Source organism: Cydia splendana, chromosome 25 (assembly GCF_910591565.1).
Source record: "Cydia splendana chromosome 25, ilCydSple1.2, whole genome shotgun sequence".
Classification (NCBI taxonomy): domain Eukaryota; kingdom Metazoa; phylum Arthropoda; class Insecta; order Lepidoptera; family Tortricidae; genus Cydia; species Cydia splendana.
The window spans coordinates 4,796,861-4,824,586 of record NC_085984.1 but is presented as its reverse complement, the minus strand read 5'-3'; the positions used below and the strand labels follow the sequence as shown (position 1 = coordinate 4,824,586).

At 39.5% G+C, this 27,726-nt stretch overlaps 1 protein-coding gene across 1 annotated transcript in view; it reads right to left on the bottom strand.

The window, feature by feature from the left end:
• Positions 1–1,416: 1,416 nt before the first annotated feature.
• Positions 1,417–27,726, bottom strand: part of LOC134802846 (pro-neuropeptide Y-like) — a 43,561-nt gene continuing 17,251 nt past the window's right edge. Inside the window, exons 2-3 of the mRNA XM_063775581.1 lie at positions 5,312–5,482; positions 1,417–2,559 (exon numbers count right to left, since the gene is read on the bottom strand). Coding sequence (XP_063631651.1) covers positions 2,436–2,559; positions 5,312–5,478 — 291 coding nt within the window. The 5' untranslated portion in view covers positions 5,479–5,482 and the 3' untranslated portion in view covers positions 1,417–2,435. The remainder of the gene's footprint in view (positions 2,560–5,311; positions 5,483–27,726) is intronic.

Here is a 27,726-nt window from a genome sequence, read left to right as displayed (position 1 = left end):
AAGAGAGATTCGCAAACGAAGGGAAGACATGTTTGTCGGACGCTCGGTGTCCGCCATTTATGACTTACTACAAAGTTAATGAAAGACCGATTCTGGAGGTGTTCATCAAAGGCGGAGGACTGTATAATTCGCAAGGGGTTTTAGTGGACACGAGGGAAGCTGACATCGGCCAATCGGGGCGAGCGGCGATCTTCGCTATGGGAGCAGATGGTCAAATCTTACTGTCCAATGTGCATAACACCGTTCTGCGGGCCTCCAGTCTGTTCGCTGGTCACGCAGTGGCTTCGGCTGGTGAGATGGTTGTCGAAGAAGGCGTTATAAAATCTATAAGGGCATGCTCCGACCACTACCGGCCTGACGTTGACTTGAATCAGCAGGTGATCGATGTTTTGAACATGAAAGGGTATACGGACAGGATCGAGTCTCTCCCGTGCTGCAGCGACAACGAGTGTGGGCAGGGAAATGTGGAAGACAACACAGTTGCGAATCAATAAATCGTACTTTCTTTATTATTCGTGTCCGTAACCTGAGAGCCTACCGCGAACCACGTTCGACGTGCTGCCTCTCTGTGGCACTTATACATTCGTACGTAAGTGTGACATGGAGGCAACACGAAGACCGTGGTTCGCGGCAGGCCCTCTGTCATGTCCTACACTGGAACGGGCGATGCGTCAAGGTTGTATGTTAGTCTAAAAGGTAGTCAAGAATAAAGTTTATTTTATTTACTTTTACTTGTTTAGTTTTGCTCGGCAACCATGGTGTTGGGGTAGCTTCGAAAACGGGGTAATTTTGAAATTAAAATATCTAGTAAACTAGAACTTCGAGCATTTAGTAATTGGAGACGCCTTGGCTATCATTTTCTGTACAAAACAGTCTGCCGAATTTTGCGCGGGAGGGGCACGTCAAATGTATGTCTATTTGTGCTTGTGCACAATTGTGCAAGGTTTTCGGCAGAGGGGTAAGCTTTTAAAGGCGACTCCGGTTATTAAATGCTTTAAGAACTAGAAGCATATTCTGCTATAGCAATACTCAACAGTAAGCAGCTATTACCGCGAATATCGAAGTTCGCAAATTGTGGGCATCTTTCTCTGTTACTCTAATTACATCTTCATTGGAGTAAAAGAGAAAGATCCCCGCAATTTGCGAACTTCGGTTTTCGCGGTAGCCCCTCGTGGTGTCTTGGTAGGCGTTGCAGTACAGTAGCCTAATTGTTGCTTAAATATGAAGTGCTTCTGGTTAAGTGGATATCTATCAGTGATTTTCAACTTTACCCGTTATATCAATTCGTATCCAAGATAGGGTCATTGCGGTAGTTTCCGTCCATGCTCTAGTTTTGCTTAGCCCCGCAGCGACGGCTAGTCACACTTAACCCGCAGCCACAGTTACCCCTTATTGACCTTACATAAATAAAACAACTTTAACTTTGAAACTTTTGCATTTTGGAATACAATTACAACTAATTACCCATAACTGTTCATATTTTACACTACTTTTTTATAATGATTGAATCCCTGAAAATAATTTATCACCCAGCCTGTAAATTATGTTTAGGGATTAATTATCAGAATTATTAAAATAATAATTGACTAGACAGGTGATAATAATCGACTAGAATAAATAAATAGTCGATTTATAGATTATTACAGAAAATTATTAAAAAATAATAAACTATACATCTGTTAAATTTTCTTTAAAACGCCAAACTAGCTTTATACATTTTGTTTTAAAATTATTATAAAATTCAACAAATATTATGATAAAAGCAATAACTAATGAATCATTTGAGGAGCATCAGAATTATTCATTGGGCAACCCGGAGCAAAGTTGACCTAATTGCCTTAAGAGACCTGAAGGTTAACGAGCACAATTGAAATAAGCAAGCCGGTGGAAATCGAGCTTTACACGTATTTTTAGTCAAATGCTAAAATAAATTTATTTCTCAAAAAGGTTTAAAAATTAACAAATTATATAATTAATTAATTTATTGTATTTAATTATTGCAGCAGTAAAAGCTCATGAAATCCGTTTTGAATATTTATTTAATTTATTTCTTTTACACTCATATAAAAAAAATGTGTTTACGAAATATAATTTTTTAGCCTCTGCAATGTTAAGATATTTAATATTGCTAGCAATATTCCTTAGGAAATCAAGCCTCTATTTTTTTAAAGTAATAGTATTACAAACTATATTTTCCTTTCCAAAAAACTCATCGGGAATACTACCAACAAAAATAATCATCATATTTATGCTTCGAAAGAATCTTTGCTATATGCTTACTTGTTTAAGTCCATGAAAAAAATACGGTAATGTATACAAGGAAACGTATTTAACATATACAATTCTAGGAAGACCTCAGCAATATTTCCGACTATATTGTCAACGTTTCGGCAATATTTCCGGCAATATTGCCAAGTTCCAATGCAGTCATCATTTTACTGGTACGCGAGCGCCTTAAATACTGTATCTTCGTTCAGGTTCTGGAGGCTGTGGTCAAAGAATGGGAACTCCTTGAATATTACCGACGCGTCCGATATGTGCATCTGTCTTTTGCCGTAACTGGAAAGAAAAAAGTACTTTTTTTAAATGTCCTATAATATTTATTTATTTATTTAATTAATTAAGTGAAAATAATTAAAAAAACGTTAGATTTGAGCCAAAAAGCCGCTCGTATACAATCGAAGTAACGCTCTTATTTTAAAACGATATTTAGATATACTCGTAAGCATTAAAGTTAAAGTGTGTATATGTCTAACATGTGTGTATGTCTGGCAGTGGCGAAGCGTCCATAGAACTCGATTCCCACCGGCTTGCCCATTTAAAGATATCTTAGAACATTATTCTCTGATGATCAGAAATCCCAAGGAAATAGCAAATATATTTTTTTATGATCAGCGGTCAAACCCCTTCTTTTTAATACCCCATTCAATAATAATATTTGGTTTTATGAGATAAGCTTTTCTTAACATATTTTGTCAATTCTTACTTTCTTAAACTTGAACTTAAATCCACATGTTGCATATGTATTATTAATCGGCTTTCAAAGCCCTTCATTTTGATACCCCACTCGATAGGTTTGCACGATTTTTTTTTCCAAAGGTTGCATAATATGGCGTATTAACTCCGCCATGTTGTTTTTATAATGACGTCACATAGCCTATGTCACCCAGGATGACGTAAGGATTCTAATGATGTATCATACGTCTAAATCGGTTAAGGCATTCAGAAGTTAAGGTGGAATAAAGAAACTCACATAAAGAAATATATACTTACATACAAACATGAATGCTGAAAACAATACTCTTTTCACCCTAAGCAGTGAGAACATACCTAGAGGGAGAGAGATAATAGAACCCAAGTATATCGAACTTGTATTAGACCCCGCATGTTGAAATGACATTTGACTATAAAGGTCACTTGAATGTCATTTTGTCTCACTCAGTGAGCAAAATCGCATTTTACTCACTGTTTTTAAGAAGCAAAGTACCCTTGTTCGAGCTGCTGAGGTGAAAAATTTTGTGTACTACACGAGATCAAAGTTATTTACATCTCGTGCGCTTTTGAATCCCTTACTACGCTCAAGATTCTAAATTAGATTCACTCGCTACGCTCGTGAATCTATTATAGAATCTTTCGCTTGCACGGGACTCAAAATAAGCACTCGAAGAAATATCAAACATTGATCTCTTGTTGTACAAATAACTATTTTGTTTGGGCAGTCGTGTAAAAATAAAATATTATCGAGGTTTGAATTTCAGTTTTGAGTAGGGACTCACCCCATTTTGCGGTACTCATGTCTGGTATTAATTTTTGCTGTCAATAAATATAGTAATTGTAGGTAATTTCTTGGTCATTGAAAAAAAAAAACTTTTCTAGCAACGAAAACTACTACTTGACATAGCTATATTACATGAATGTTTATGCCAAGTTTCATGTTGTTTCAGAACGTCATATGGGGCATTATTTATGAAAAGGGACCTTATTGTCCATGGCGCTTACTCCGCACAGCGTCGCGCGGCATTGTATTTATATCGGAGCATCGTTAATAATGGCGTAAGCGCCATCGACAATAAGGTCCCTTTTCATAGATAACGTCACATATTAAAATGGGAGCGTAACATCGATTGTATGGCGGCGGCTAGCTTCGTATGACTCATACGTGGTTTCATCAAACTTTTATGTTGAAAAGTTATCATTGTTGTAAAAAGCGCCATCTGTAGCTCACTGTAGGTACGAGTAGGTACTAAAAGCATGCGCCACTAGCGACATCCCACGGGGAGTAGCGGAACCCGCGAGAAGACACTTGTGAACGTTAGTTTCATGGTTTGCCATCTTATCTCAGGCGGTTGGTAAATTGGTAAAGGAGTAGAGTCTGTGCTCGCTGCCAAATTATTTTGGTCCTACTCTATGAGCGGTAATTTTTAGGGTTCCGCACCCAGAGGGTAAAACGGGACCCTATTACTAAGACTCCACTGTCCGTCCGTCCGTCCGTCCGTCCGTCCGTCTGTCACCAGGCTGTATCTCACGAACCGTGATAGCTAGACAGTTGAAATTTTCACAGATGATGTATTTCTGTTGCCGCTATAACAACAAATACTAATAAAAACAGAATAAAATAAAGATTTAAGTGGGGCTCCCATACAACAAACGTGATTTTTGACCGAAGTTAAGCAACGTCGGGCGGGGTCAGTACTTGGATGGGTGACCGTTTTTTTTTTTGCCGTTTTTTCATTATGGTACGGAACCCTTCGTGCGCGAGTCCGACTCGCACTTGCCCGGTTTTTTAAATAATAAAGCTTCCGTGAGACACAGACATATTAAATATATTAAGAACGGGGTCACTCACGTATTTTAAGTCGAAAAACGCTCGACATGTTTCACTCCCTACCTTTTCCGGACCGTCCGTAATTTTTTAGTCGAAGATAACGTCGATCCCCTATGCAAATTTTGAATTTCACGCCTTTTTCTACTCACAAAGTTGACTTGCCAGACCAGTGGCGGATCTAGGATTTTGGTCGACCCCTTCCTACCCGATTTATCATGAGGGAACTCAAATGTTTGTGGCGGGGCTTGAGCCCTTAACCCCCCTAAATCCACTACAATGCAAGACTATAGACTGCATTGCCGTATATCTCAGGACGGGCCTTACGTGCACTAAAATTGCCAATCATGCAGTATAACGCAGCTATTTGCGACCAATCGCGCGCGTGTTGCAAACTCATCAACCAATCGCGTTGTAGCGGTGTCACACCGCTGTACTGGGCCCATTCATGCCCCATTAGTAGGCCCCGTCAATGATAGACTGTCTCACCGGCCCCGGCCGTGCACAGAATAGTATTCCTGCAGTTCCTTCAGATAGTTGGAGATCTGTTCAGCCGTGTCGAAGCGCTCCGGGCGCCGCGGGCGCGGGCTCAGCTCCAGGCCGTCGCTCCACAAGATGGCCGACACGAACAAGATGGCGGCCACTAGTAGTCGCATGGTGCTGGAATGTGAAAGGTTATATATTAAAGCGTGTTTGAAACCTGGGGTGTTGTAGAAAGTTTTGGTTTAAACCGGCGGCCCTGTGGTAACGGTTAGGGTAGGTACAAGTGAGAACATCTTCCTTTTGGAATTTTGAAGTCGGTTAAAAACTGTGACTTCATGACAAGCCGATTTCCACGCACAATGGTCGCGTATCGCGGATAGCGCTGGGGATAGCCATTCACCGCTCAGCCCTCTCGAGTCACGAAAGTGTGCGTGTCACGCGTAAATACGAAGAAATCGGCGTGTTTAAACACAGTTTTGTCTAAGGGTGGTATTCCACCAATTTCTTTGTCCAATGTCATAGCGTCTCACTCTCTCATTAAGCAAAATGTGAGACGCAATGCACATTGGTCAAAGAAATTGGACAGGTTGAATACCAGCCTAAGCGATCTTAGGTATCTTTCAGCTATTTGTGATGTAACGAAATGCCAGTTCTAAAATATCCAACCAACGTACCAATATTTACCTACCTATGCAAAATAAATAGAATAAACTCGGTATTCATCAAACAACCTGCATATCAAGTATGAAACGGTTAACTTCCCCGGATCGCTGATCATCGGGACGTGACTAGCGTCCGCCATTTTGGAATAAAGTTGGCACATATTTGATACGTTGAGATAAAGGGCGTAAGCGCCATGCCCGGTCGTGACGGTTATGTCGTTTTAAAAGACGTGTGCCTAAATACGATGACGCTGATGACGTAACAATATAATTCTCATATAGTCATATGTTTATGTAGATAATCAATAGTTATTGTTGGGTAAATAGGCAAGTTATTTTTATTTTGGCGTATTGGTATATGCCTTTATTTAATTTAACATGCTATCAGAATAATCGAGAGGTGTCTTTTGAAAACGACTTATTTTTGTATCCATAGAGAAATAAGCCCTTTTGAAAAGACTCTCCTCAATCGGTACCTACGGATCTAAACACGGCGGCTAATAAATAACTGCATTCCCGTTGTCAGGGAAGTTTTGGGATTAGGTATACTGAGCAACTTTTACTGTGGGACCAACCCCGAAATTGTGAAAAAAAATTTACTCTCCCATAGAAAATGGACCAGCCAAAATGTATGGAACAGACATATTTTTTTCGCGATTTCGGGGTTGGTCCCATAGTAAAAGTTGCTCAGTATAATCCCAAAACCTCCCTGGTTAAGGGGTATGCAGTTATTTTTAGCCACCCTGTATATATTATTTATATTTATATCTGAATCTGATACCTATGTTACGTACCAAAAAATAGAACGAGTGAATGAAGTACAGGCTGTGTGAAAGACAAGAGTCGTGGAATTTAAGGGAACCAAGACATTCTATGACTCTTCTCTTTCCGCACAGACTCTAGTTATGAATGTATTGTCAAAAAAATTTTACCTACAACATTTTGTAAGGTAGGCAGGTCGAAGGACGAGGAATGACTGTTGAAATAAATTGAGGCCATTAAGAAATAGAAATATTATAGGACAAATTTTACACAGATCGACCTAGTCCACAGTAAGCTCAATTAGGCTTGTGTTGTGGGCACTAAACGACGATATATATAATACTTATATACGTAGAAAACATCCATAACTCAGAAACAAATATTTGTTATAAACACACAAATAAATGCCCTTAGGTACCAGGATTCGAACCCGGGACCTTCCTGCTTCGTAGGTAGGGTCACTAGGAGGCCGTTAAATCCCTTTGAGGGGCCATTGAGGGAATCGAACTGTTAATTTCATATCTGGGATGTAAAACTACAACTTTAAAAAGCAAGCAGCTAAATATAGCTTTCGTATTATTTTTCCTTGAACTTAACTAAGTAATCTAAAACCGCAAAAGTCGCCAAGAATCTTGCAAGTTTAAGATTAACTGCAAGCAACTTAAACTTGTCAGTCCTTTCTTTAAGTTTTTCTATAGTAAACTTTTAATTTACTTAATTAACTTACGGGTAAATCGTGGTAGAGTTAGATCGAGGTAAGGTTTGCACTGCGTGTGGTGTCAACATCGTTGCAGACTTATATCGGTCTGTCTTTAGGTGCGTTTGGCTTTAAACCAGGAGGGTAGGGGAGGGTTTAGTGGGTTCTGGTTTACGGTGAAAAAAAAAACTTCTAGGGAGCCCTACAAGACTAATAAAACGTAGTTTTGCAAACAGGAACCGTGAAACCACAAAAAAAATTGAACTTTAGGCCCAAGGCCACGCAAGTTCCAGGGTTAGGTATCAAACTCGGAGTAAACCGTTTATACTGGGTTAAACTGTATACTGTATTAGGACGGTTACTTAACTCTGAGTTAGTTGGATAACCCTGGAACACCCAAGTTGAAAAAAATATACCCGTACATAGAAAACGTCCATAGGTAACCCAGGAACGAATATTATGATAATAACAGTAAAATAAACTTGAAATTCAATATTTAAAGAGCGCATACTCCATAAAAATCTGTCCGATTGCTACTTCATCACGCTTCCGACTTTTAGAAGAAACATTATCCCTCTAATATCAATTGTTGTAAATATTTACAAACCAATATCGAGAGTTTTTATGTTGAAAAAAGTGCCCCTATAATGCATTTTTCGTACTGTCCATTCCGATTCTGACATGTAATAATGTATGAAAAATGGAAACGGTATCGGAAGAATAATTTTGGGAAGTTGGGACACATATTTTCTGCCCGTCAAATTAATAAAAATTGTGAGATACAGGACCTACACAATATGAAAAAATGGTCCAACTAAGAAATACTTACAATAGGTACGTATATAAGGTAATAACAAGATAGATTTGTGTACGATTGCCCTATTAGTAGAAGAGCCGGCCGCAAATTTTCTAACCGACTTGATACCACGATGAAATGCACAGTGGTTTCCCATAAAAGTGATGCTAAGTCCGAATTCGATAGTCTGCCACGGCGGAACTTGCCGAAAGTACGAAAAAGAAGGCCACTTCCGGTGCGAAAAAAGAGGGCTGATTTAACCCATCTGATACCGAAATAATAGTTATGGCAGCAGTTAGAAATTTACATGTAGACACACAAAAGCGAAGTCTGCCAGTATTTTTTTTGCCGGAAGTGCTTGGCGGACGCTCTCAAAGGTGGCCACCGGGACCCCTAATTTAACCCATCTGATATCACCATGAAACCAATTCCAGTCGGTAGGTATGAACCCTCATGTCAGGAATGTATAAGTCTGCCAAGGCTTTTCCTGCCGAAACACCTTGGCAGTCGAGATTATGTGAGCAAGATCACCATCGGTTACCCTACACTAACCCATCTGATACCACCATGAAAACAATTCCAGTCGGTAGGTATGAACCCCCATTTTAGGAATATATAAGTCTGCCAAGGTTTTTCCTGCCGAAACACCTTGGCAGACGAGATTATAAGCAAGATGATCATCTGTTACCGTACACTAACCCATCTGATACCACGATGAAACCAATTCCAGTCGGTAGGTATGAACCCTCATTTCAGGAATATATAAGTCTGCCAGGGCTTTTCCTGTCGAAACACCTTGGCAGACGAGATTATGTTAGCAAGGTGTACATCAGTTACCCTACATCAACCCATCTGATACCACCATGAAACCAATTCCAGTCGGTAGGTATGAACCCCCACTTCAGGAATATATAAGTCTGCCAAGGCTTTTCCTGCCGAAACACCTTGGCAGACGAGATTATTAGCAAGATGACCATCGGTTACCATACACTAACCCATCTGATACCACCATGAAACCAATTCCAGTCGGTAGTTATGAACCCCCATTTCAGGAATATATAAGTCTGCCAAGGTTTTTCATGGTATCAGATGGGTTAAATCAGCCCCCTTTTTTCGCACCGGAAGTGGCCTTATTTTTCGTACTTTCGGCAATTTCCGCCGTGGCAGACTATCGAATTCGGACTTAGCATCACTATGGGAAACCATTGTGCATTTCATCGTGGTATCATGTCGGTTAGAAATTTTGCGGCCGGCTCTTCTACTATATGACATAATATATATATTTCTTATTTTCTTTATAAGAAATGGTAACATGGTATACAAAAAATTTCAGCTCTCTAGGATTATCCAAACCGAAACTACGAGGGTTCGAAAATACGTCGAAACGTGCCGAGAAAAGATATGCACTGCCATTTGCCCTTTGTCTCGTTTTAGCGGGGGCACGGCTGTACCCCCAGATTTTGAGAAAAGGATTAAAATAACTACTGGCTACTGATCGGGGGTTAGGGTTAGGAGTTAAGGGGTCAGGGCTCGGGGAATGGCGGTTGAAGGGTTGCTGGTTCAGGATCGAGGGGTTCCTGGATCAGGGGTTGATGTGCTGTGAGGTTGAGTGATCGGGGGGCTGAGGGATTGGGTCAGTGGCGGGGCGGGCGGATGGATTTAGTTGACAGGAATTATAATTTCCCACACGGACTCGAGAAAATTCCTGATTACATATTTACTAAAGTAATAGGTACACGAATTTAGTGTTAAACTTGATCTTGTTTTTCATTCAGGCGTCGCGCTCTTAACAATGCGTTAAATAAAAACTTTTTACAAAAAAAATGAAACCGACTTCAAGAAGGATGAAATAAAATATTATCCTTTTTTATGTCTATGCGTTACCAACTAATATGTTTGAAGTCGGTGCCAAGCCAAGTAGTTACAATACCAGTCAAAAATAATCAGCTTTATGGCTATAAATCCCATTAGAACTGTACTAATAACTATTATAAATGTGTAAAGAATTCTGTCTGCCTCTTTGTCGCCTTTTCATGGCTAAACAACTGAACCGCTTTAGGTGAAATTTGGCAAGCAGGTAAATTCCTTGAATTGTTTTATATTTTGAAAGGTAGTCCTCTGGATAAGGGACGGGAAGTCAGTCCCAATCCCACACTTGCGTGCTATAGACTGTTCGAGCATTAGTAAGAAATGCTCTTTAAAAAATACGACGGCAAAAAAATGCATTTATATTTACACTAATGTGCCGACAAACATGGTACGGACTGCGTCAAGAAGGTTTGACCGTGTGTTCTTAGGTCCAGTCGACGTCAATGATATGTTTACACTTTTGCACCTTACTCCTTTGTAATAAGGCGAAAAGTGTAAACATATTTTTAACGTCGACTGTACCAACAGAAAGTACGTCCATTGTCGTCGTGTAAGGCAATCCAACGTAGGTAAATCCTTATCGAATCGCACCAAAGTCATGGTATGCTTCAAAATTTGGCTTGACCACCGACTTCAAACATATCAGTTGGTAACGCATAGACATAAAAAAGGATAATATTTTATTTCATCCTTTTTGAAGTCGGTTTCATTTTTTTTGTAAAAAGTTTTTATTTATATCACTGTTCCTGCATTTTTCTATTGTCAAATAGTAGGCCGGACTATTACTTTAAATTGCTCTAGTTATTTATAGCATTACCACGAAACATTCTATTCTCTTTGTTATCACAACCCACCCATTATCACGGAGATATAGAATAATCCCATAACTTATTATTAATTGCATAATCAATATATTAATTTAGAATATTTTGAGATATCGGTGATTGTCGGTGTGATTTTATATTCCTAAGTGTAGCTAAAAAATGCTAAATGTAGAACTATAAATATGAACTTCTTACCATAGTACTGGGTTATAACATAATACTTATAACTAGCATAGCTTTTTAAATGGACACAGTTTTTATGTTGCTGGATTTGTCAATCTATGCATCCAAAGTTAAAACGGCCGTTTTTGTTCTGAGTTCATAGATCGACGAAACCAGCAACATAAAAACTAGTTTGATGTATTTAAAAGGTACTTAAATACAAAATACAGTACGTAGCGGCCCCCTTTTTTCAATACCTGTCGTTAAATTGAAATAATCACGATTATTTAGCAGTGCCTAGTGTGCACGTAGATGGGCTCATAACCTGACTTTACATTCGATTCTCGGATCTACTTGCTAGGGTTGAAACATGCAGAGTTTCGCACTAATGTTTAACAAACTGTATCTCACAAACTGTTAGAAATATTAGGTTGAATAATAAGTGAAAAATAAAGTACGTCGCCTAAACAATTCCCCGTTAGCATAAAAGTCCTTAGTTCTGTTCCACCCGGTATAATTTCTAAACAATTAATAACTGACTGACAAAGTAAGAAACTTAAAAGTGGAAAAATTACTGTCTTGGGTGAGACTTGAACTCACGGCCTCTGGATCGATACTCCAGCGCTCTGCCATCTGAGCATCGTTCGCAGACGTTTCTGCCTGTTAAAAATTCAAAAAGTAAGAAACTGATTTGTATTAAGTATGTAAATTAGTTTAAGTATTTAAGTAAAAATATGACAAATTAGTTTACATCCCAAAACCCCTGGCTATATCAGAAAATATAGCTACTTTAACAAGCACCTGAGAATTGTGGTAGACCTATACTTCTGCTGCTGACTTTTCCCCATCACTAATTATCCAAAATTAACCGTCCGTTATAAATAGCCCGGTGTTCCAACGTTAACAACCGGCTCGATATGTGCTTAGCTCTCCAGTTTGCCGCTAAACTTACCGCTAAATGAATTACGTACTTCGTCAAACCGGCAGGTACTTGACAAACTGACAAGCAGGCTAAAGGCTAAAGGCCTATGGTCTGTATCTTTAGGTAGTATTTAAATAAAGGTAATCAAACAATTTGTACATTTTCGGGTAGTTTTAACATTTATTGGTTCACCAACCAAATACAAAACTGCCTGGATTTGTCAATGAACAACCTGACTTTAACCTACATTATTTGATCATGTAATGTTTTCGTCTACCCTCAACTGGCTAAAGGAGCCATTTGAGGGTAGATTTTGTTTACTTTTATTTAAATACCTAAAGATACAGAGTATAGTTACCGAAACGGTGGTCAATAAAGCCCCCCCCCCCCCTCCCCGTACCGCAGGTTCAGAGACCGGGGTTGTAGAAAAATCGTACCGCTTTTTTAGATCACAATACGGTTGCCAAAGAATTTATTAGAAATGTTGAGGATTTTTTCTCTAGAAAAATTATAGTAAGTAAAATCTTCGATCGATTCGAATCTTAATTATTTGACTTTCGTTCGATAGAAAACAATCACAAACATACGTCTAAAACGTAGTTTACAAAATTGTTACAAGTGTTTGTGGTTAAACCTACTTGTATAATAAAGAATATTTTGACTTTGATTTAGTATATAAAAGCTATAAAACCATAAGTCCGGTCCCGTTATCTTGATTCGGTCAAGTTGTGTTCTAATGTATGGGGAAGACAAACAAATTATAGCCAGCATTCAATGAATGTAATATGATACCTTTGGGTATGGTGATTTACGCACACTAGTGTCCCATCCCCTCCCCCTGACGCAACCCCCCCCTTTTAGCATGAATTAATTGCCGGTTTTTTTTATTTTTGATAAAAGTATTAGAGCTAGGAATAAAGTGTCAAGGTAAGAAATAATCCTTAATAAATTTAAAACAAAAAAGGTTTTATGCAACTTTTTGGTAAGACTCACCATATTCATGTATTAACTTGTTGAAGTTTAATATAACATAGTACGTGATAGTACTGAAAGAAATCTTATACGGAGAATAAGCTTGCGAAATTATTGTCCGTGTAAGATTTCTTTCAGTACTATCACGTACTATGTAAACTATGTTATATTGAACTTCAACAAGTTTTTCAACGGTTAAATTTTGTCGAAGTTCATCTAGCCATAACATGAATATAGTGCGTCATATCAAAAAAAAGAATATATAACCTTTAACAGTGATTATTTATTTCATTGACACTTTATTCCTTACTCTAATACATTTCTCAAAACTTAAAAAAACCGTCAACCGGGACATATTTCATGCTAAAAGGGGGGGTTGCGTCAGGGAGAGGGGATGGGACACTAGTGTGCGTAAAGCACCATACCCAAAGGTATCGTACTACATTGATTGAATGCTGGCTATAATTTGTTTTTCAAAAAACACAATTTGACCGAATCAATCTGTGTAAGTTTGAACCATGATTTCAGCAAGTTTCCAAGTTATCAGCTCCGAGCTGTGTCCAAATCCTCTCTAAGCTAAAATTGGCCCGCCGGTGAAAACAATCGTGATTGCGAATCGGCACCATTGTTCTCGCGGCAAATCGTCCGTAGGGACGTACCGTCACCGTCTATCAAAAATCAAAAAATCAAAAAATATTTATTGTATGGTTATGGGTGGGGTTTACAAAGGTAGTAAGTACAAATTATTGATGCTCTCCATATCCTGCCTTAGGGGCTGTCCATAAATTACTTCATCGATTTTTGATGATTTTCGACCCCCCCTCCCTAAAATAATTCAATCATGCTTCGAATGACCCCGTTTCCTCCTACGTCATGCTACCATCATCCGATGTCCAGACCCCCCCCCCCTAATTTGAAATGACGTAATTTACGAATAGCCCCTTAAAAGGCGTACAATATTGGTAAGTTGTCTTAGACATAAATACAATTTTACACTTTAATAACACTTTTAACAATAAACTACGCTAGATAGACTCAATAATAATGAATAACATTATGTACTAGCTCTGGAAAAAATCTATCGAGTATTGATACGAAAATGTTCTGACGCATGACTGGATAAAGCTTAGGTACGTTACTTTCTGACACCGCGCGTTAGTATGAAGAAAAGGGGTATAATATTATACCTGATAAGTGCAACCATAAATAAGTGTTGATTAATTTAATGAACTGGGGGCCTAGACAAGTGATAATCTATAATAGAAAACGCCAATCGAAACTTATATATCAATTGTATGTAGGTACAGATGTCAATCAAAATGAAAAAAAAAAAATCAACGAGGATCTGAAATCAGTAGGTAATGTGGCATAATAAAAAAGGAAAACAATATTTAACATTTACGAAACTTAAATCTTCAACTTTTTTTAAATTTTCCGCATCTTGCACATCTGTAAGCATGGGTAGTTATTTTTTGACACGGCGTTAGTAAAAGTCTCTCTCTTGTAATTAAATTTGGAGATGTAAAGGATCTTTGACGTCAGTGAAAATACTAATACAATTATGAGATTTGGAGGTGTAAAGGCTTTCCAAGGGTCAAAATGAAATTTTATGAAATAAATGTTTCGCTTCAAGACTGCCCTTTTCTTGGCAATGTATAATAATTTTCTCTATCAGGCGTAAGCGAGGATTATACTCAGATTTTTTTAAATAATGCCATAAAAGAGATGCTAAATAAATAATACTAAATAAAAATTACCATAAGACATTTTTACATGAATTGACTAAGCCCCACGGTAAGCTCATGAAGGCTTGTGTTGTGGGTAGGTACTTAGACAACAATATATATAATATAGAAATACTTATATACATAGAAAACAACCATGACTCTTGAACAAATATCTGTCTCATCACACAAATAAATGCCCTTACCGGTATTCGAACCCGGGACCATCGGCTTCATAGACAGGGTCCTACCTACAAGGCCAGACCGGTCGTCCAATGCTAACCTAACAAATAATAAAAATGGTTGCAAACTTAAAAGATAAAGATTAGATAAACTTAAGTTTGATACCAGCACATCACTATACCTGTTGAGAGCAATTTTCCCCTCAAAGGGTTGCTAGACGGGCGAATTTGACGGAAACACGGCGCAATCTTGTAAATCTGGTTAATGTGCTTTTATTTTATGCAATAAAATACATGTTTAGCCAATTTCACCGGAAATAACATGTTTCAATGCGACGAGGAACATTTTATTTGGTTATTCATGTAAAACCAAAACTACCCAATATGAACAGAAGACTTTTGTAGAAAAATTAAGCCGATCTTGTTTGAAAATAATCTTCTTTGGAAGTTTTTTATATTTATTACAGCATAGTATTTATACTACTTTGGACGGTTGCCGCGAAAATCAAAATTCCCAATGATGGCTACCAGGAGCTTAGCCAAGATGACATTCTTATCAAAATTTTGGTTGGAAACGCCAAATGTAAACTTAAATAATGTATGTAGGTACCAGAAGCACTGAAGCAGTTATGCATCGCTCCCTTACATGACCCAAAATTTTTTTATTAAGCTATGAGCTGCACAATTTAACGACTGGCCAAATCCCAAGAATCCACTCGTTTTTCGGAACTCGGTTTAAAACTACATTAAAACGAACTAAATTTGAAATTTTGATCAATGCCGCCAACTCAAAGGCCGTATTCCAACGTCGTCGGATATTATTTTCACGGTTGGCAGCGCCGTAACGAGAAACCAAGACGTGGGCAATTTGACTTCGCGACTTTACCTGTGGAGTTATGCGCGAATTAGGGTATTTATACATGCAAGGTAATTTAGTCTAAATATAAGTTAAGGTAGATTGGCAATTTGGGTTTTGGTTTTTAAAATGTCGCCTCCGCGAATTATAAAAGGTATTTATAATTAGGGGAAGACGGGGCTGAAGTGGGACTGGGCGGGTCACGTGTGCCGCATGCATCCGGAATCCGGAATTCCGGATAGGTGGGCTAGTATAGCCACCAAGACTTGGTGGTGGATGCCGCAAAAGAAGCGCGGACGTGGCAGGCCCAGACGGAGATGGCGGGACGACTTAGACACCTTCATCAGTAACTGGCCGGAAAAAGCACAACAAAAGGAGTTGTGGAGATCAAGGGGAGAGGCCTTTGCCTAGCAGTGGGACCAAAGAATATAATACTCACTAGGAGAAGAACGGTAACTCCATACAAAAAAATGTCCCCAACCGTTTATACGTTTATACTAGTGGCGCCGTCTTTGTGTACCAATGGAACTAAAGTTGACAACCGGTTTAGCCTGGCGGGTATTGGTAGGTAGTAATTCTGTTGATAAACATATTTGTTATCTTCATATCACGAAATATATGCAAGATGCAAATATTACCCCTTGTTTGTGGTATTATCAATTGATTTAAATAAAAGGCATGTTTATGTTTATAACATTATATATATTATTTATTAAAAAATGTTTTACATATAAAAATATACACTGAAAACTGGCAACTGGCAACTTAATAAAAAAATAGACATTAATAAAGCGCATTCACAAAGTTTTCAGTACCTTTTATACAAATAACATTAGGCATGCCTACCTATTACACTTTACACACAGATACACCACACTTTACATACGGCATTTTACACAGATTTCCAACTTGTATTCATACATTTCTTCACGGTTAATTAATACGCTTTCCAGATGCGTTATGACTCGGTTCCTTCTGAACCCACTAAAGTTGTAAATTTCACTCTGGCTGCTTCAACAGCCGTTGCTCCGCATTTAGCACATTTTCTATGTGCATTGCTGTAATCCATGTAGGTACAGACTTACAGTCTTAAGTGGTACGTAGCGGTACACGTTGTATGTATTATTTAAAGAGTTAATAAATAAAATTTTCGTTATGAACTTTAACCACAGCAGTTGGACAGAGTCATTGACAAATATATTTTTTATTATGGTGGGTAGACGTACCTACCCTCCATATATTTTATGAACATTGATAAAGACAGTTGGAAGCAAATATTCATTATAAAACTTAATCGCATGTAATTAAGTTTTAAGCGTTTTAAGTCCCGTTTTATGATTAATATTGTATAAAATTCGTGATAATTTAAATCAGAGTTGGGAGCAATGTTGCTGTAGAAAAATGTTTTTATTTTTATTACTCGCAACTTTTTCCCGGAGGCCAACGCACACATAGAAGATTAAGGCGCACACATGCGCAATTATTTGGGGACATAACTTTCTTAGGAAGTGAACAGGCCTTGAGTGGGACACTAACGGGCTATTTAAAAAAAATTACTTACCTACAATATGCAATGAAATGTACGTAATGAGGATAAACGCACAAAACTAAGCTCAGAGGAGCTAGAGATGACAATCGTTGACAGAAAACGCCAATCGAAATTTAAATAATATACTTACCTATGAACATGACTATGACCTATGACATGTCACGTGACTTTTCGTAGCATCTGTCATCCTGACACATTTTAGTGCTCCGTACAAAGCTATAGTTCGTTTTTTTAGCATTAGAAAGAAGGTAAGCGATCTTGACATGTCTTTTAATTGAAAAACGCTTTTTAAAATCGGTAACTATTATTACTTATGAAAGGAGCAGAATTTATGTAAATGATCGCATTAGATTCATAATTGTTATAATTTGCCGTGACTTATTTATAAAACGTGTTTATCAATTAAAAGACACATCAAGATTGTTTACCTTATTACTAATGCTAAAATAAACAAACTATAGGAACATAACAAGTTTTTTGGTAAAATTATGTAAAATAACACTACCAAAACCATAATTTCAAGACTTGGTACAGCTTCAGCTTGACTAAGAATTAGGCCAAGAAAGTTAATTAACAATTAACCAAATTTAACAACACCGTTAAATCTATTAATTAATTGGTCTTAATTACGAGCATGTTTACGATTTAACATGTAATTCAAATTAATGGTGCATTAAATGAAGGAATTAACTTTTGTTATATAACCTTAGGTTTTATCTATTTTTAGGACATAGCATAGTAAAGATAGGGTGGCTCTAAACATTTCATTATAATAGCCAAACTTTTTCGATATTATATTACCAAAGCTAGATCGATTTTTCACCCCCGAAAAACCCCATATAACAAATTTAGATCCCCGAAATATAAAATATATATATATATATATATATATATACATATACATATATATATATATATATATATATATATATATATATATATACAAGAATTTCTCGTTTAAAGGTATAAGATAAGATAGATAATATCTATAAATGACATTGTACCCGGAAGTAGGTAAATAGGAAAAAATACCCCCGTTTGTTTATTTCAAACAATTATATCAGCAAGCGTAACAGCATTTTTGATTCAAATCAGTAAAAAGCGAAATCATAGAAAATGTATAGGTACATGTAAAGCGAATAAATCTATAAATTAGAGATGCACCGGATATTCGGTTACTATCCGGTATCCGGCCTATCCGGCCATTATTTTGATGTCCAGCCGGATACCGGATAGTGGCCTATTATCTGGCCGGATACCGGATAAGTAACAGTGCTTGATTTAGGAGTAAACAAATTGGATTTAAGAAACTGTAACGACCATAATCGTACTTGTTAATTAGTTTAAAACAATTTAAACATTCCACTGACTTACACGCGCACTCATTTCGAACCTAGAAACGTGTCCGCGCGAACGTTCATTAGGAAACAGGTCAAACCTGCACAATGCGCACCTGAAAAACCGAAATGTAGGTATAGTTCCGCCGGCCGAATATTCGGCGGCCGGATACCGGATATTCGGCCGATGGTCAGGCCGAATATCCGGTATCCGGTATCCGGCCAAACAACTATCCGTTGCATCTCTACTATAAATGTAATTTGCTAGAAACAAATAGTAATAATTAAGTAGGACTTCGTTAAATATGCTTATTAAATACAAACAAATAAAAAACCCAAACTTACAAGAAATTACATTAAGTAGTTGTTACAAAAATAAATCATTATGTTTCCAACGGCAAAGGATAAACAAAAATATTTAACAAAAGTTTTTAAAAGTCCAATATATTTAAGACAATTAAGATAAGCATTCTTTGGGGAAAGAGTTACTGAAGGGAATTCATTCAATTTCTTAAAAGCTCGAACAATCGTCATGTCTTTTATATTTTTCTTTCGATTTTAAAAGGACTGGGACATTACTCTTGCGTATTTCTAAAGGCCAAGAAATAGTTGCATGAATGCGGCTTTGCACGGGTTAACAAATTATACACCTAAACCTTCCTCAAGAATCACTCTATTGATAAGTGAAAACCACATGAAAATCCATTCAGTAGTTTTTGAGTTTATCGCGAACAAACATACTAACACACAAATTAACAGACAGTCGTGGCGGGGGACTTTGTTTTGTAAGGTGTATTGATGATACAATTTTGTTGTATTAAACGATGACTATCATAGAATTATGGTTATATAAATCAATTTTAATAGGCTTGCTGTTTCGCAAAATAATTAATATCTGTATTTTTAGTTAGTACCTACGAACATTTACCACATTAATGTGCCGTTTTCAACCAAAAGGGTACTTAAGGGGCCCACTGATTAACAGTCCGCCGGAAGGTATCGGCCTGTCAGTTAGAACAAAATTTTGACAGGTCCGGCGGACTGTTAATCAGTGGGCCCCTTTATTGTCGGTTGACAATAAGGGGCTATTCATAAATTACGTCATTTCAAATTAGGGGGGGGGGGTCTGGACATCGGATGACGGTAGCATGAAGTAGGAGGAAATGGGGTCATTTGAAGCATGATTTTTGGATGATTATAGGGGGGGGGGGGGGGTCAAAAATCGTCAAAAATCGATGACGTAATTTATGGACAGCCCCTAAGACGCTATTTCTTCCATATATGTAGCTTCAATTTAAAATCAACCACGAATCGACGCTGCCAATGTAGTACCTTATAGTTGAAAATTACGTCACAAATAATGTTCTTAGTTTCTTACAATGCTTATATTTGCTTATATGCTTGAGTACGATGACAACTGACATCTAAATACAATTTCGCTTTTTAAGGTGTGTGGAAAGTGTATGGAATTGACAGCTGTGAAAAATTTTGTAAGGCTTATAAGGCGGTATATAAAGGCGTTAAAATATTAATTTTGAGAATTGTTAGAGAACTCAAATCTTAAGATTGATTTAGAATGACATCAAAGGAATTATACATTTATAATGCAATAAAAGTAATCTTCATTGCATAAATTTAAAAAATAAATTACTAGCATACCTAATTTGTAACTGAAAACATACGAAGCGGCTTCAATAAAATAGATAATTTGGTACCTAATCTAAGTCTAAATATTCAAATAGTGGACCTGAATGTGTATATGTATACAGTCACCACACAGAATTGTTATGCCATTTAGGGTTTTTGATAAATAGGAAATTCTATAGCGTAAGTATTGAACAACCAATGTAGCTAGGACCGTAAAGGTTTCTTTAGGGTCTCTACCTTTAGGGTCCAGGCGGCCATGACCGTGCTGTGAACGTATCAGGCACGGAATGTAGCGCGATACGGACTACTATGCCCACTACACCGTGTCCACATTGTTTCATATCCGTACATAACGGGTTTAGTGCCCGTAGTAACCGCGTATCATCCCCATAGCATCCGCCTATAATCCCCGTAGCAATCGCGTTTTAAAGATAAAGATAAAGATATTTATTTGCAAAAATGTAGTGGTAAACATAGTTGGACAGTAGGTGATTTAAGTGCGTACATTTACTTAAAGAAGCATGCAAACTTTCCTTATTAACTAGGTACTATAACTAAGTATATACATATAAAAAGTTATAGAACAATAATAACTCACATACTAATTAATTTATGTCCTCGATATACAATATATTATAATTATTATCCATCATCATTATTTTCCATTACTTATCATATATATATTCATATATATACACCCTTAGCGGATCGGCTCTCGAAAAAGTCTCGGTAAAAAAAAAAAAAAAGAAAAAGTCTCGGTAATAAAAGATCTTGGTGTCAATTTAGACTCAAAACTACATTTAGATTGTCATATCAGTCATATCATCGGTAAAGCGTATAAAATGTACGGTTTTATCATGCGTCTCGGTACGGATTTTAAACAACCCTCAACTTACCTCTATTTATATAAGTCGCTGGTTAGGTCACAAATAGAATATGCCGTGTCAATATGGAATCCTTTCTATGATAAGTACAAAAGCTCAATAGAGACTGTTCAAAAGAAATTCTTGCGTGCCATGCAGTTCCGATGTTGCCGATCGCGTTTAAGTTACCAACAGCTTCTTGATAAGTACAAATTACTCAACTTACAAAACCGACGCCTCCTTCTGGACGCGATGGTCCTTTATAATCTATGTCATAACAAATTTGACTGTCCAAGCCTGAGCGGGACTATTTGCTACCGCGTACCGACGAGGGCGCGGGAGCGCGCTGCACGTAAGCACCAGCTGTTTGCAGACTCGCGCTGCCGCACCCACGCTGGAGAACGAGATCCCCTATACAGGCTGGTTAAATGTTACAATTTGTATTTTAATGATATTGATATTTTCATGTTCTCTGATAATGTGTATAAAAAAAAAATTGATTCAATTGCTTCAAAAAAAACATAATTAAAAGTTGCTCCCATGGGCCATGCTGTTTTATTTAACTGTTTACTCGCTCATTAATCTGTATAAGACTACTTCTGCCAATATGAATTTGTAATTGCATCCACAAACCTATTTTGTAATCTTATCTTTGTTAATTTTACTTTTACAATTTTTACATACATGATTTATATTGTTACCTTGCGCTATATACATTGTAGATTTATCAGTAGGTAATCTAGTAATCTGTGGACGATGTTGTTGGTCTCACACTTTATTATCCTTTGTACTCTATTTCTGTGTTTGAACCCTGTGTGTTACTGTTTTTTGTCCCAAATAAATTGAAAAAAAAAATATATATTCATTATTTACACATGTCAAATATTCGTCGATTCTATAATAACACTTATCCAAGCAAAATTTATATAGTTTGTTTTTAAATTCAGGCATGTCAGAGTTTCTTATCTCTACGGGTAGATTATTAAATATTTTTATAGACATACATAACACATTGTTTGCAAAGAATGCTGTCTTTGGGTGGAACGGATAGCATAGATCAGTGCCGTTTCGAGACGGATATATTGTGGTAGTTGCCTTATTTCTAAATAAACCTATATTGTGTTTGACATATAAACTTATCTCATAAATGTATAATGAGGGTAGCGTCATCACTTTTAATTTATTGAAAAGAGGTCGACAGGGTTCTGTTTGATGGACACCACATATAGTCCGTATACATTTCTTTTGTAGCAGAAATACTTTTTGCATATTACTACAGTTACCCCAAAGTAATAGACCATAGCGCAAATTGGACATTACATGTCCATTAAATGCTAAGAGTGCAGTTTTTGTGACGAAAGTTGAGAGAGCCTTCGCAGGGCAAATATAAACCTGTTCAATTTATCAATCAGCATTTCAGTATGGTCTTTCCAGTTGGTGTGGCAATCTAAAATAACACCTAAGAAACGAATTGATGACACACATTCAATCGCATGACCATCATAGTTTATATTTACATTCCTCGGTTTACCTTGTTGTGCATAAAATTCCATAAATTTTGTCTTAAGTAGATTAACTTTTAGATTATTATTAACTAGCCACAAGTTTACATCATTAAAGACTTGGTTGATTTCATTCTCATAATTTTGGGTATCTTTCTCTTGTACTACTATAGAACAGTCATCAGCAAAAAGCGTCATCTTGTGATTAGTAAGAGATGGCAAGTCGTTAATATAAACAAGAAAAAGCAATGGTCCAAGGACGCTGCCTTGAGGGACGCCAGTTGTAACTTTAAGACAATCGGATCTATATTTTATTAAAATTTTTGTGGTATCGTCATATTTCGGTATTTCTGTACATTGCACACGCTGGTTTAAGTAAGTTCTTACCCATTCATGGCAGTTCCCTCTAATACCAAGGTGGTATAGTTTTGTTAATAATATGTTATGATCTACTCTGTCAAAAGCCTTTGACATGTCCATAAAAATGCCAGTGACAGGTATTCTATTATTCCTACAATTCAAAACATTTTCCATAAGATCTAGTACAGCTAATGTTGTAGATTTATTTTTACGGAAACCAAATTTGTCGTAAATAGCTATTAGGGTTCATGTATGTGTTAAATTAGTCTCTACGTTTAGGTTGCTATTTTTACTTTTGTATATCATGTTTTACTTTGTGCTCGTATATTATGTCAAATGAATTGCGTGGAATGTTTTATATCTAGTTATAAGTCTAGGATTCATGCTCCTTTCATACGTGCTTAATATTGTACCTATTTATAAGTCTAGGATTCGTGCTCCTTTCATACGTGCTTATAATTAACGAGATTGGCAAAAATATACATTACTGACTCTGCATGATACACCCACTAGTTGAAGAAGGTACCAAACGGCCTTGTGTTTTACTATATAAGGCAGAGCCGTTTCGTGGCTTATTCAGAGATATCAGAGACATCAAGAGAGCTTCACTCATACCAGCCTGAACACTCTCCAAGTGAATAAATCAAATATATGTGTTTTCATTTCACACAACACATATACCGGTAAATGGAGGTATAGCGGACTTCGAGACAGCACAGCGGCCAGCGCGTTCCAGCGGCGGATTTCTACGCTTCTCCCAACGAACCCCCACATCACGAAAAGCTACAGTCTACACTCCACAGTTTGGTCCTTTTGAAGCCGGATGAAGATAGAAAAACGTACGCGCTGAGTTTCAAGCGACATAGCTTAACTCAGACATCAAGATAGAAAAACGTACGCGCTGAGTTTCAAGCGACATTGCTTAACTCAGACAGCAAGAAAGAAACAAGTACGCGCTGAGTTTTAAGCGAACGTTGCTTGACTCAGACGGCAAGAAAGAATAAAGGACGCGCTGAGCCTAGAAGTTCGCTTCGGTTTAGACCCAAACCCTATACCTTTCCGTAACCCATTTACCGGCTTGCCGGACGGACCGTGCAGCGTCGTAGGACCACCTCCGCTCACGTGTCCTGGCAACTTTCGTTGCAAGTGTCACATGGTTGATACCCACACACTGCTATCGAACGTTCTAGGCATAGCACTTTGCCATTGCGGGAGATTCAGTGCCACGAGGGATCCACGCTTAGGGCACTGACGTTGCGCACGGCAACGGTCAGTCATAGGCATAGGCAGGTCAAGTTAGGGACCCCCCGCGTGTGTTAAGTGAAGTGGTTCCAGCCAGAAAGATGTCCGAAAAGGAAGCAAGGAGCCTACGATCACGCACCAAGGGCCCACCTGCGCCCGCACCGAACATGGATACCCCTACCCCCTCGTCTGGTAAGACTACGTCCAACGAGACTAATACGAGGAGCAAGGGCACCAGTGGCAACCCGAATGCTACCGGTGGAACCGAGTCGGTACACTCGGAGATGTTAGACGCCACCGTAGTAAATCGTAGTAGGTCGAATACGCTAGTGAATAAAGACACCGATGCGCCGCCGCCGCCGTCGCGGGCGCCGTCTAATCGCGAATTAAAGAATCGCAAATCGGTTAGGGAACGCGACAATGAATTGTCCGTGCTAATGGCCGAGCTCGAGGTTCATAAAGCCCGTCTAGTCGTTGCTAAGACCGAGTCCGACACTGCCAATTTACGGCTGCAGATTGCGCAATTGAAGGCGCAGTCTCGCGGCGGCAGTGACGCGACCGTCGAAGCTTCTAAGAAAGGGTCCGTCACTGCAAATTTGCGGCCGCAGGTTGCGCCACTGAAGGCGCAGTCTGTCGGCAGCAGTGACGCGACCGTCGAAGAGCGTACTAGAAGTTGGGTAGAACGACAAGCTAGGTTACAGCACGAGGTCGCGAAAGAAAACGTTAAATTCCCGCCGCCGAAAAAGACCGCGCAGCCGCCGCCGCGTGCAGCCGCCGACCGGGCTAGCAGACCGCCCCCGCGCGTTTTAGAGGTACCGCACGGTACCTACGCGCCAATGTACCATAAACCGCCGGAATTACCTGCATTCGGCGGAGATATCACCGAGTGGATATCATTTAGGGCAGAGTTCGAAGATACGTCGCCCATGTTTAGTGCCGTCAATAACGTCAGTCGGATTAGACGCGCACTTAAGGGCGAAGCTCGGACGGCCGTAAAATCAATAATGTACACAGTTCAGGATCCGTACGAGATAATGGAAGCGCTGGAACGGCAGTTCGGCGACCCTGAGGAGATTGTTCTTACGGAAATTCATAATGTTAAACGCATGCCGCGTTTATCCGAAGACAATTCGAATATAGCCTCATTCGCCGCGCATGTAGCGAATGCCGTCGCCACCATTAGATCCTTGCGTCAAGAGAAATACTTGCACGCGCCTGAGCTCGTGAATAAAATCGTGGATAAATTAAATCTGATAGTGCGCTATGAATGGGCCAAATACAGGCAGTCTAACGTAGAATCACCCGGGTTAGTAGCAATTTCCGAGTTTCTTAACGAAATTAGCACTGCGGCCAAGCGCGTAAACCGACATAAGCCGTCTAACCGATCACGGAATGCAGTGAATGCGGTTTCCTTTGTGCACGAACCGAGAAGATCGAGCCAAGCTCTCTCTGGGTCTCGTCCCCCCGCGTTCTACCGTGATACGTCTAATAGATCGCGAAACGCGGTAAACGCTGTGCGCGAACCCAGTCGATCGAGCAACGCTCTCGCTGGGTCCGGCGCCCCCGCGTACTCTCGCGACGTTAGTTCGGATTCGGAGTCAGATTACCACGAAACGTACACGCGTGATACGTCTAATAGATCGCGAAACGCGGTAAACGCTGTGCGCGAACCCAGTCGATTGAGCAACGCTCTCGCTGGGTCCGGCGCCCCCGCGTACTCTCGCGATGTTAGTTCTGATTCGGAGGCAGATTGCCACGAAACGTACACGCGTGATACGTCTAACGGGTCACGGAATGCAGTGAGCGCGGTTTCCTCTGCGCGCGAACCCAGAAGATCGAGCCAAGCTCTCTCTAGGTCTCGCGACCCCGCGTTCTACCGTGATACGTATGATAGATCGCGAAATGAACGAAACGCGGTTTCCTCTGTGCGCGAGCCCAGTCGATCGAGCCACGCTCTCGCTAGGTCCCGCGCCCCCGCGTCCCTTCGCGACTATAGTTCGGATTCGGAGTCAGATTCCCGCGAGTCATACACACGTGATACGGGAAATAGATCGCGTACTAGTAAATCAACTATAGCTCAAGTAAAGCGCCACGATGGTAATTTAAAAAAGCCAGCGTCAACCGGAGCTAAGCCCCAGCGGGAGATATCGTCTGTCTCTGTCTCGCGCGATGCGTGCGCCATATGTAAGAACGGCAAAGAACACAAAGTTAGCGAGTGTTCGAAATTTCTAGCCGCGACTATATCTGAGCGATGGGACTTGGTGAAGGGTACTAGATTGTGCTATAGATGTTTAGGCGCGAGACACCGTACGCGTTTTAAATGTAAATATGTCGCGTGTGGCATGACTCAGTGCGAAGCCGGACATAATAAACTATTACACGGATTAAGCGCGGCCGCATCCGCGAACGGTAATAGTGTCCCGGCCGCACCTGCAGTACTCAATGTTAGGCTGCCGCAGACGTGTCTCAAAGTCATTCCTGAAGAGGTGTCGGAACCGTTAGGTACCGTCCAAACCCTCGCGCTATTTGACGAAGGCGCGGTAATGGCTTTGACGATACACGAAACTGCGGACAGCATCGCACCTGCGGTACAATTTGTTGGGCACGCAAAGCCTAATACCGCGGAAGACGAGGCCTTACAACTTGCGAAACGACATTCTGAGACAGAATCATTAGGCGTTTCGCAGAAGGTACCTCGGGCCGACCCCGGCCAACGTGCGCTAGATTTGTTAGAAGCCACCTGCGAGAAGATACCGGGGGAGCAAAGGTATCACTCGGGCTTACTGTGGCGATCAGATGACGAGAAACTCCCCGATAACCGAGCGCAAGCATTGCAACGGCCGTACAGTCTAGAACGAAAGCTAGACCGCGATGCGAAACTTAAAGCCGAATATGCAAAGCATATGAACAACTTGCTCGACAAAGGTTACGCGGAAAAAATGGACTCGCCGCCGCCCCCCGAGGCACCCCGGACGTGGCCTCTGGCGCACTTCCCAACTTTTCAGCCGCAAAGCGGGAAAACGCGATTAGTTTGGGACACGGCAGCCACAGCTTACGGACGTTCGTTTAGCAGCGCGCTGTTGGCTGGCCCCGACCTGTTAGAGTCTTTACAGATCGAAATAATTGAGCAAGATCGCGATACGTTACGTTTCGTTTGGTGGACAGGGATCGATTGGGACTCGCCTATACCCGTCTCACTCGCACCCGCGTGGCGATCGTTCATTATTAATAACGTACGATTAGTTCGCGCCACCGCTAGTATTCTGGTTGCCGCCGAGGTTTTCAAAGCCGCATTGTTCGCTAAGAAAACAGACATAGAGATAAATAAGGGGCATTTAGATTTAGCAGAGATATTACTAATCCGACGGAGTCAACATGCTGCATTTCCGGAGGAAATCAAGCTTCTGGAAACTGGGCGGCCACTCCTGAAGAAATCTCCGCTATACAAAATCGCTGTACAACTTGACAAAAACGGAATCATCGTTCTAAATGC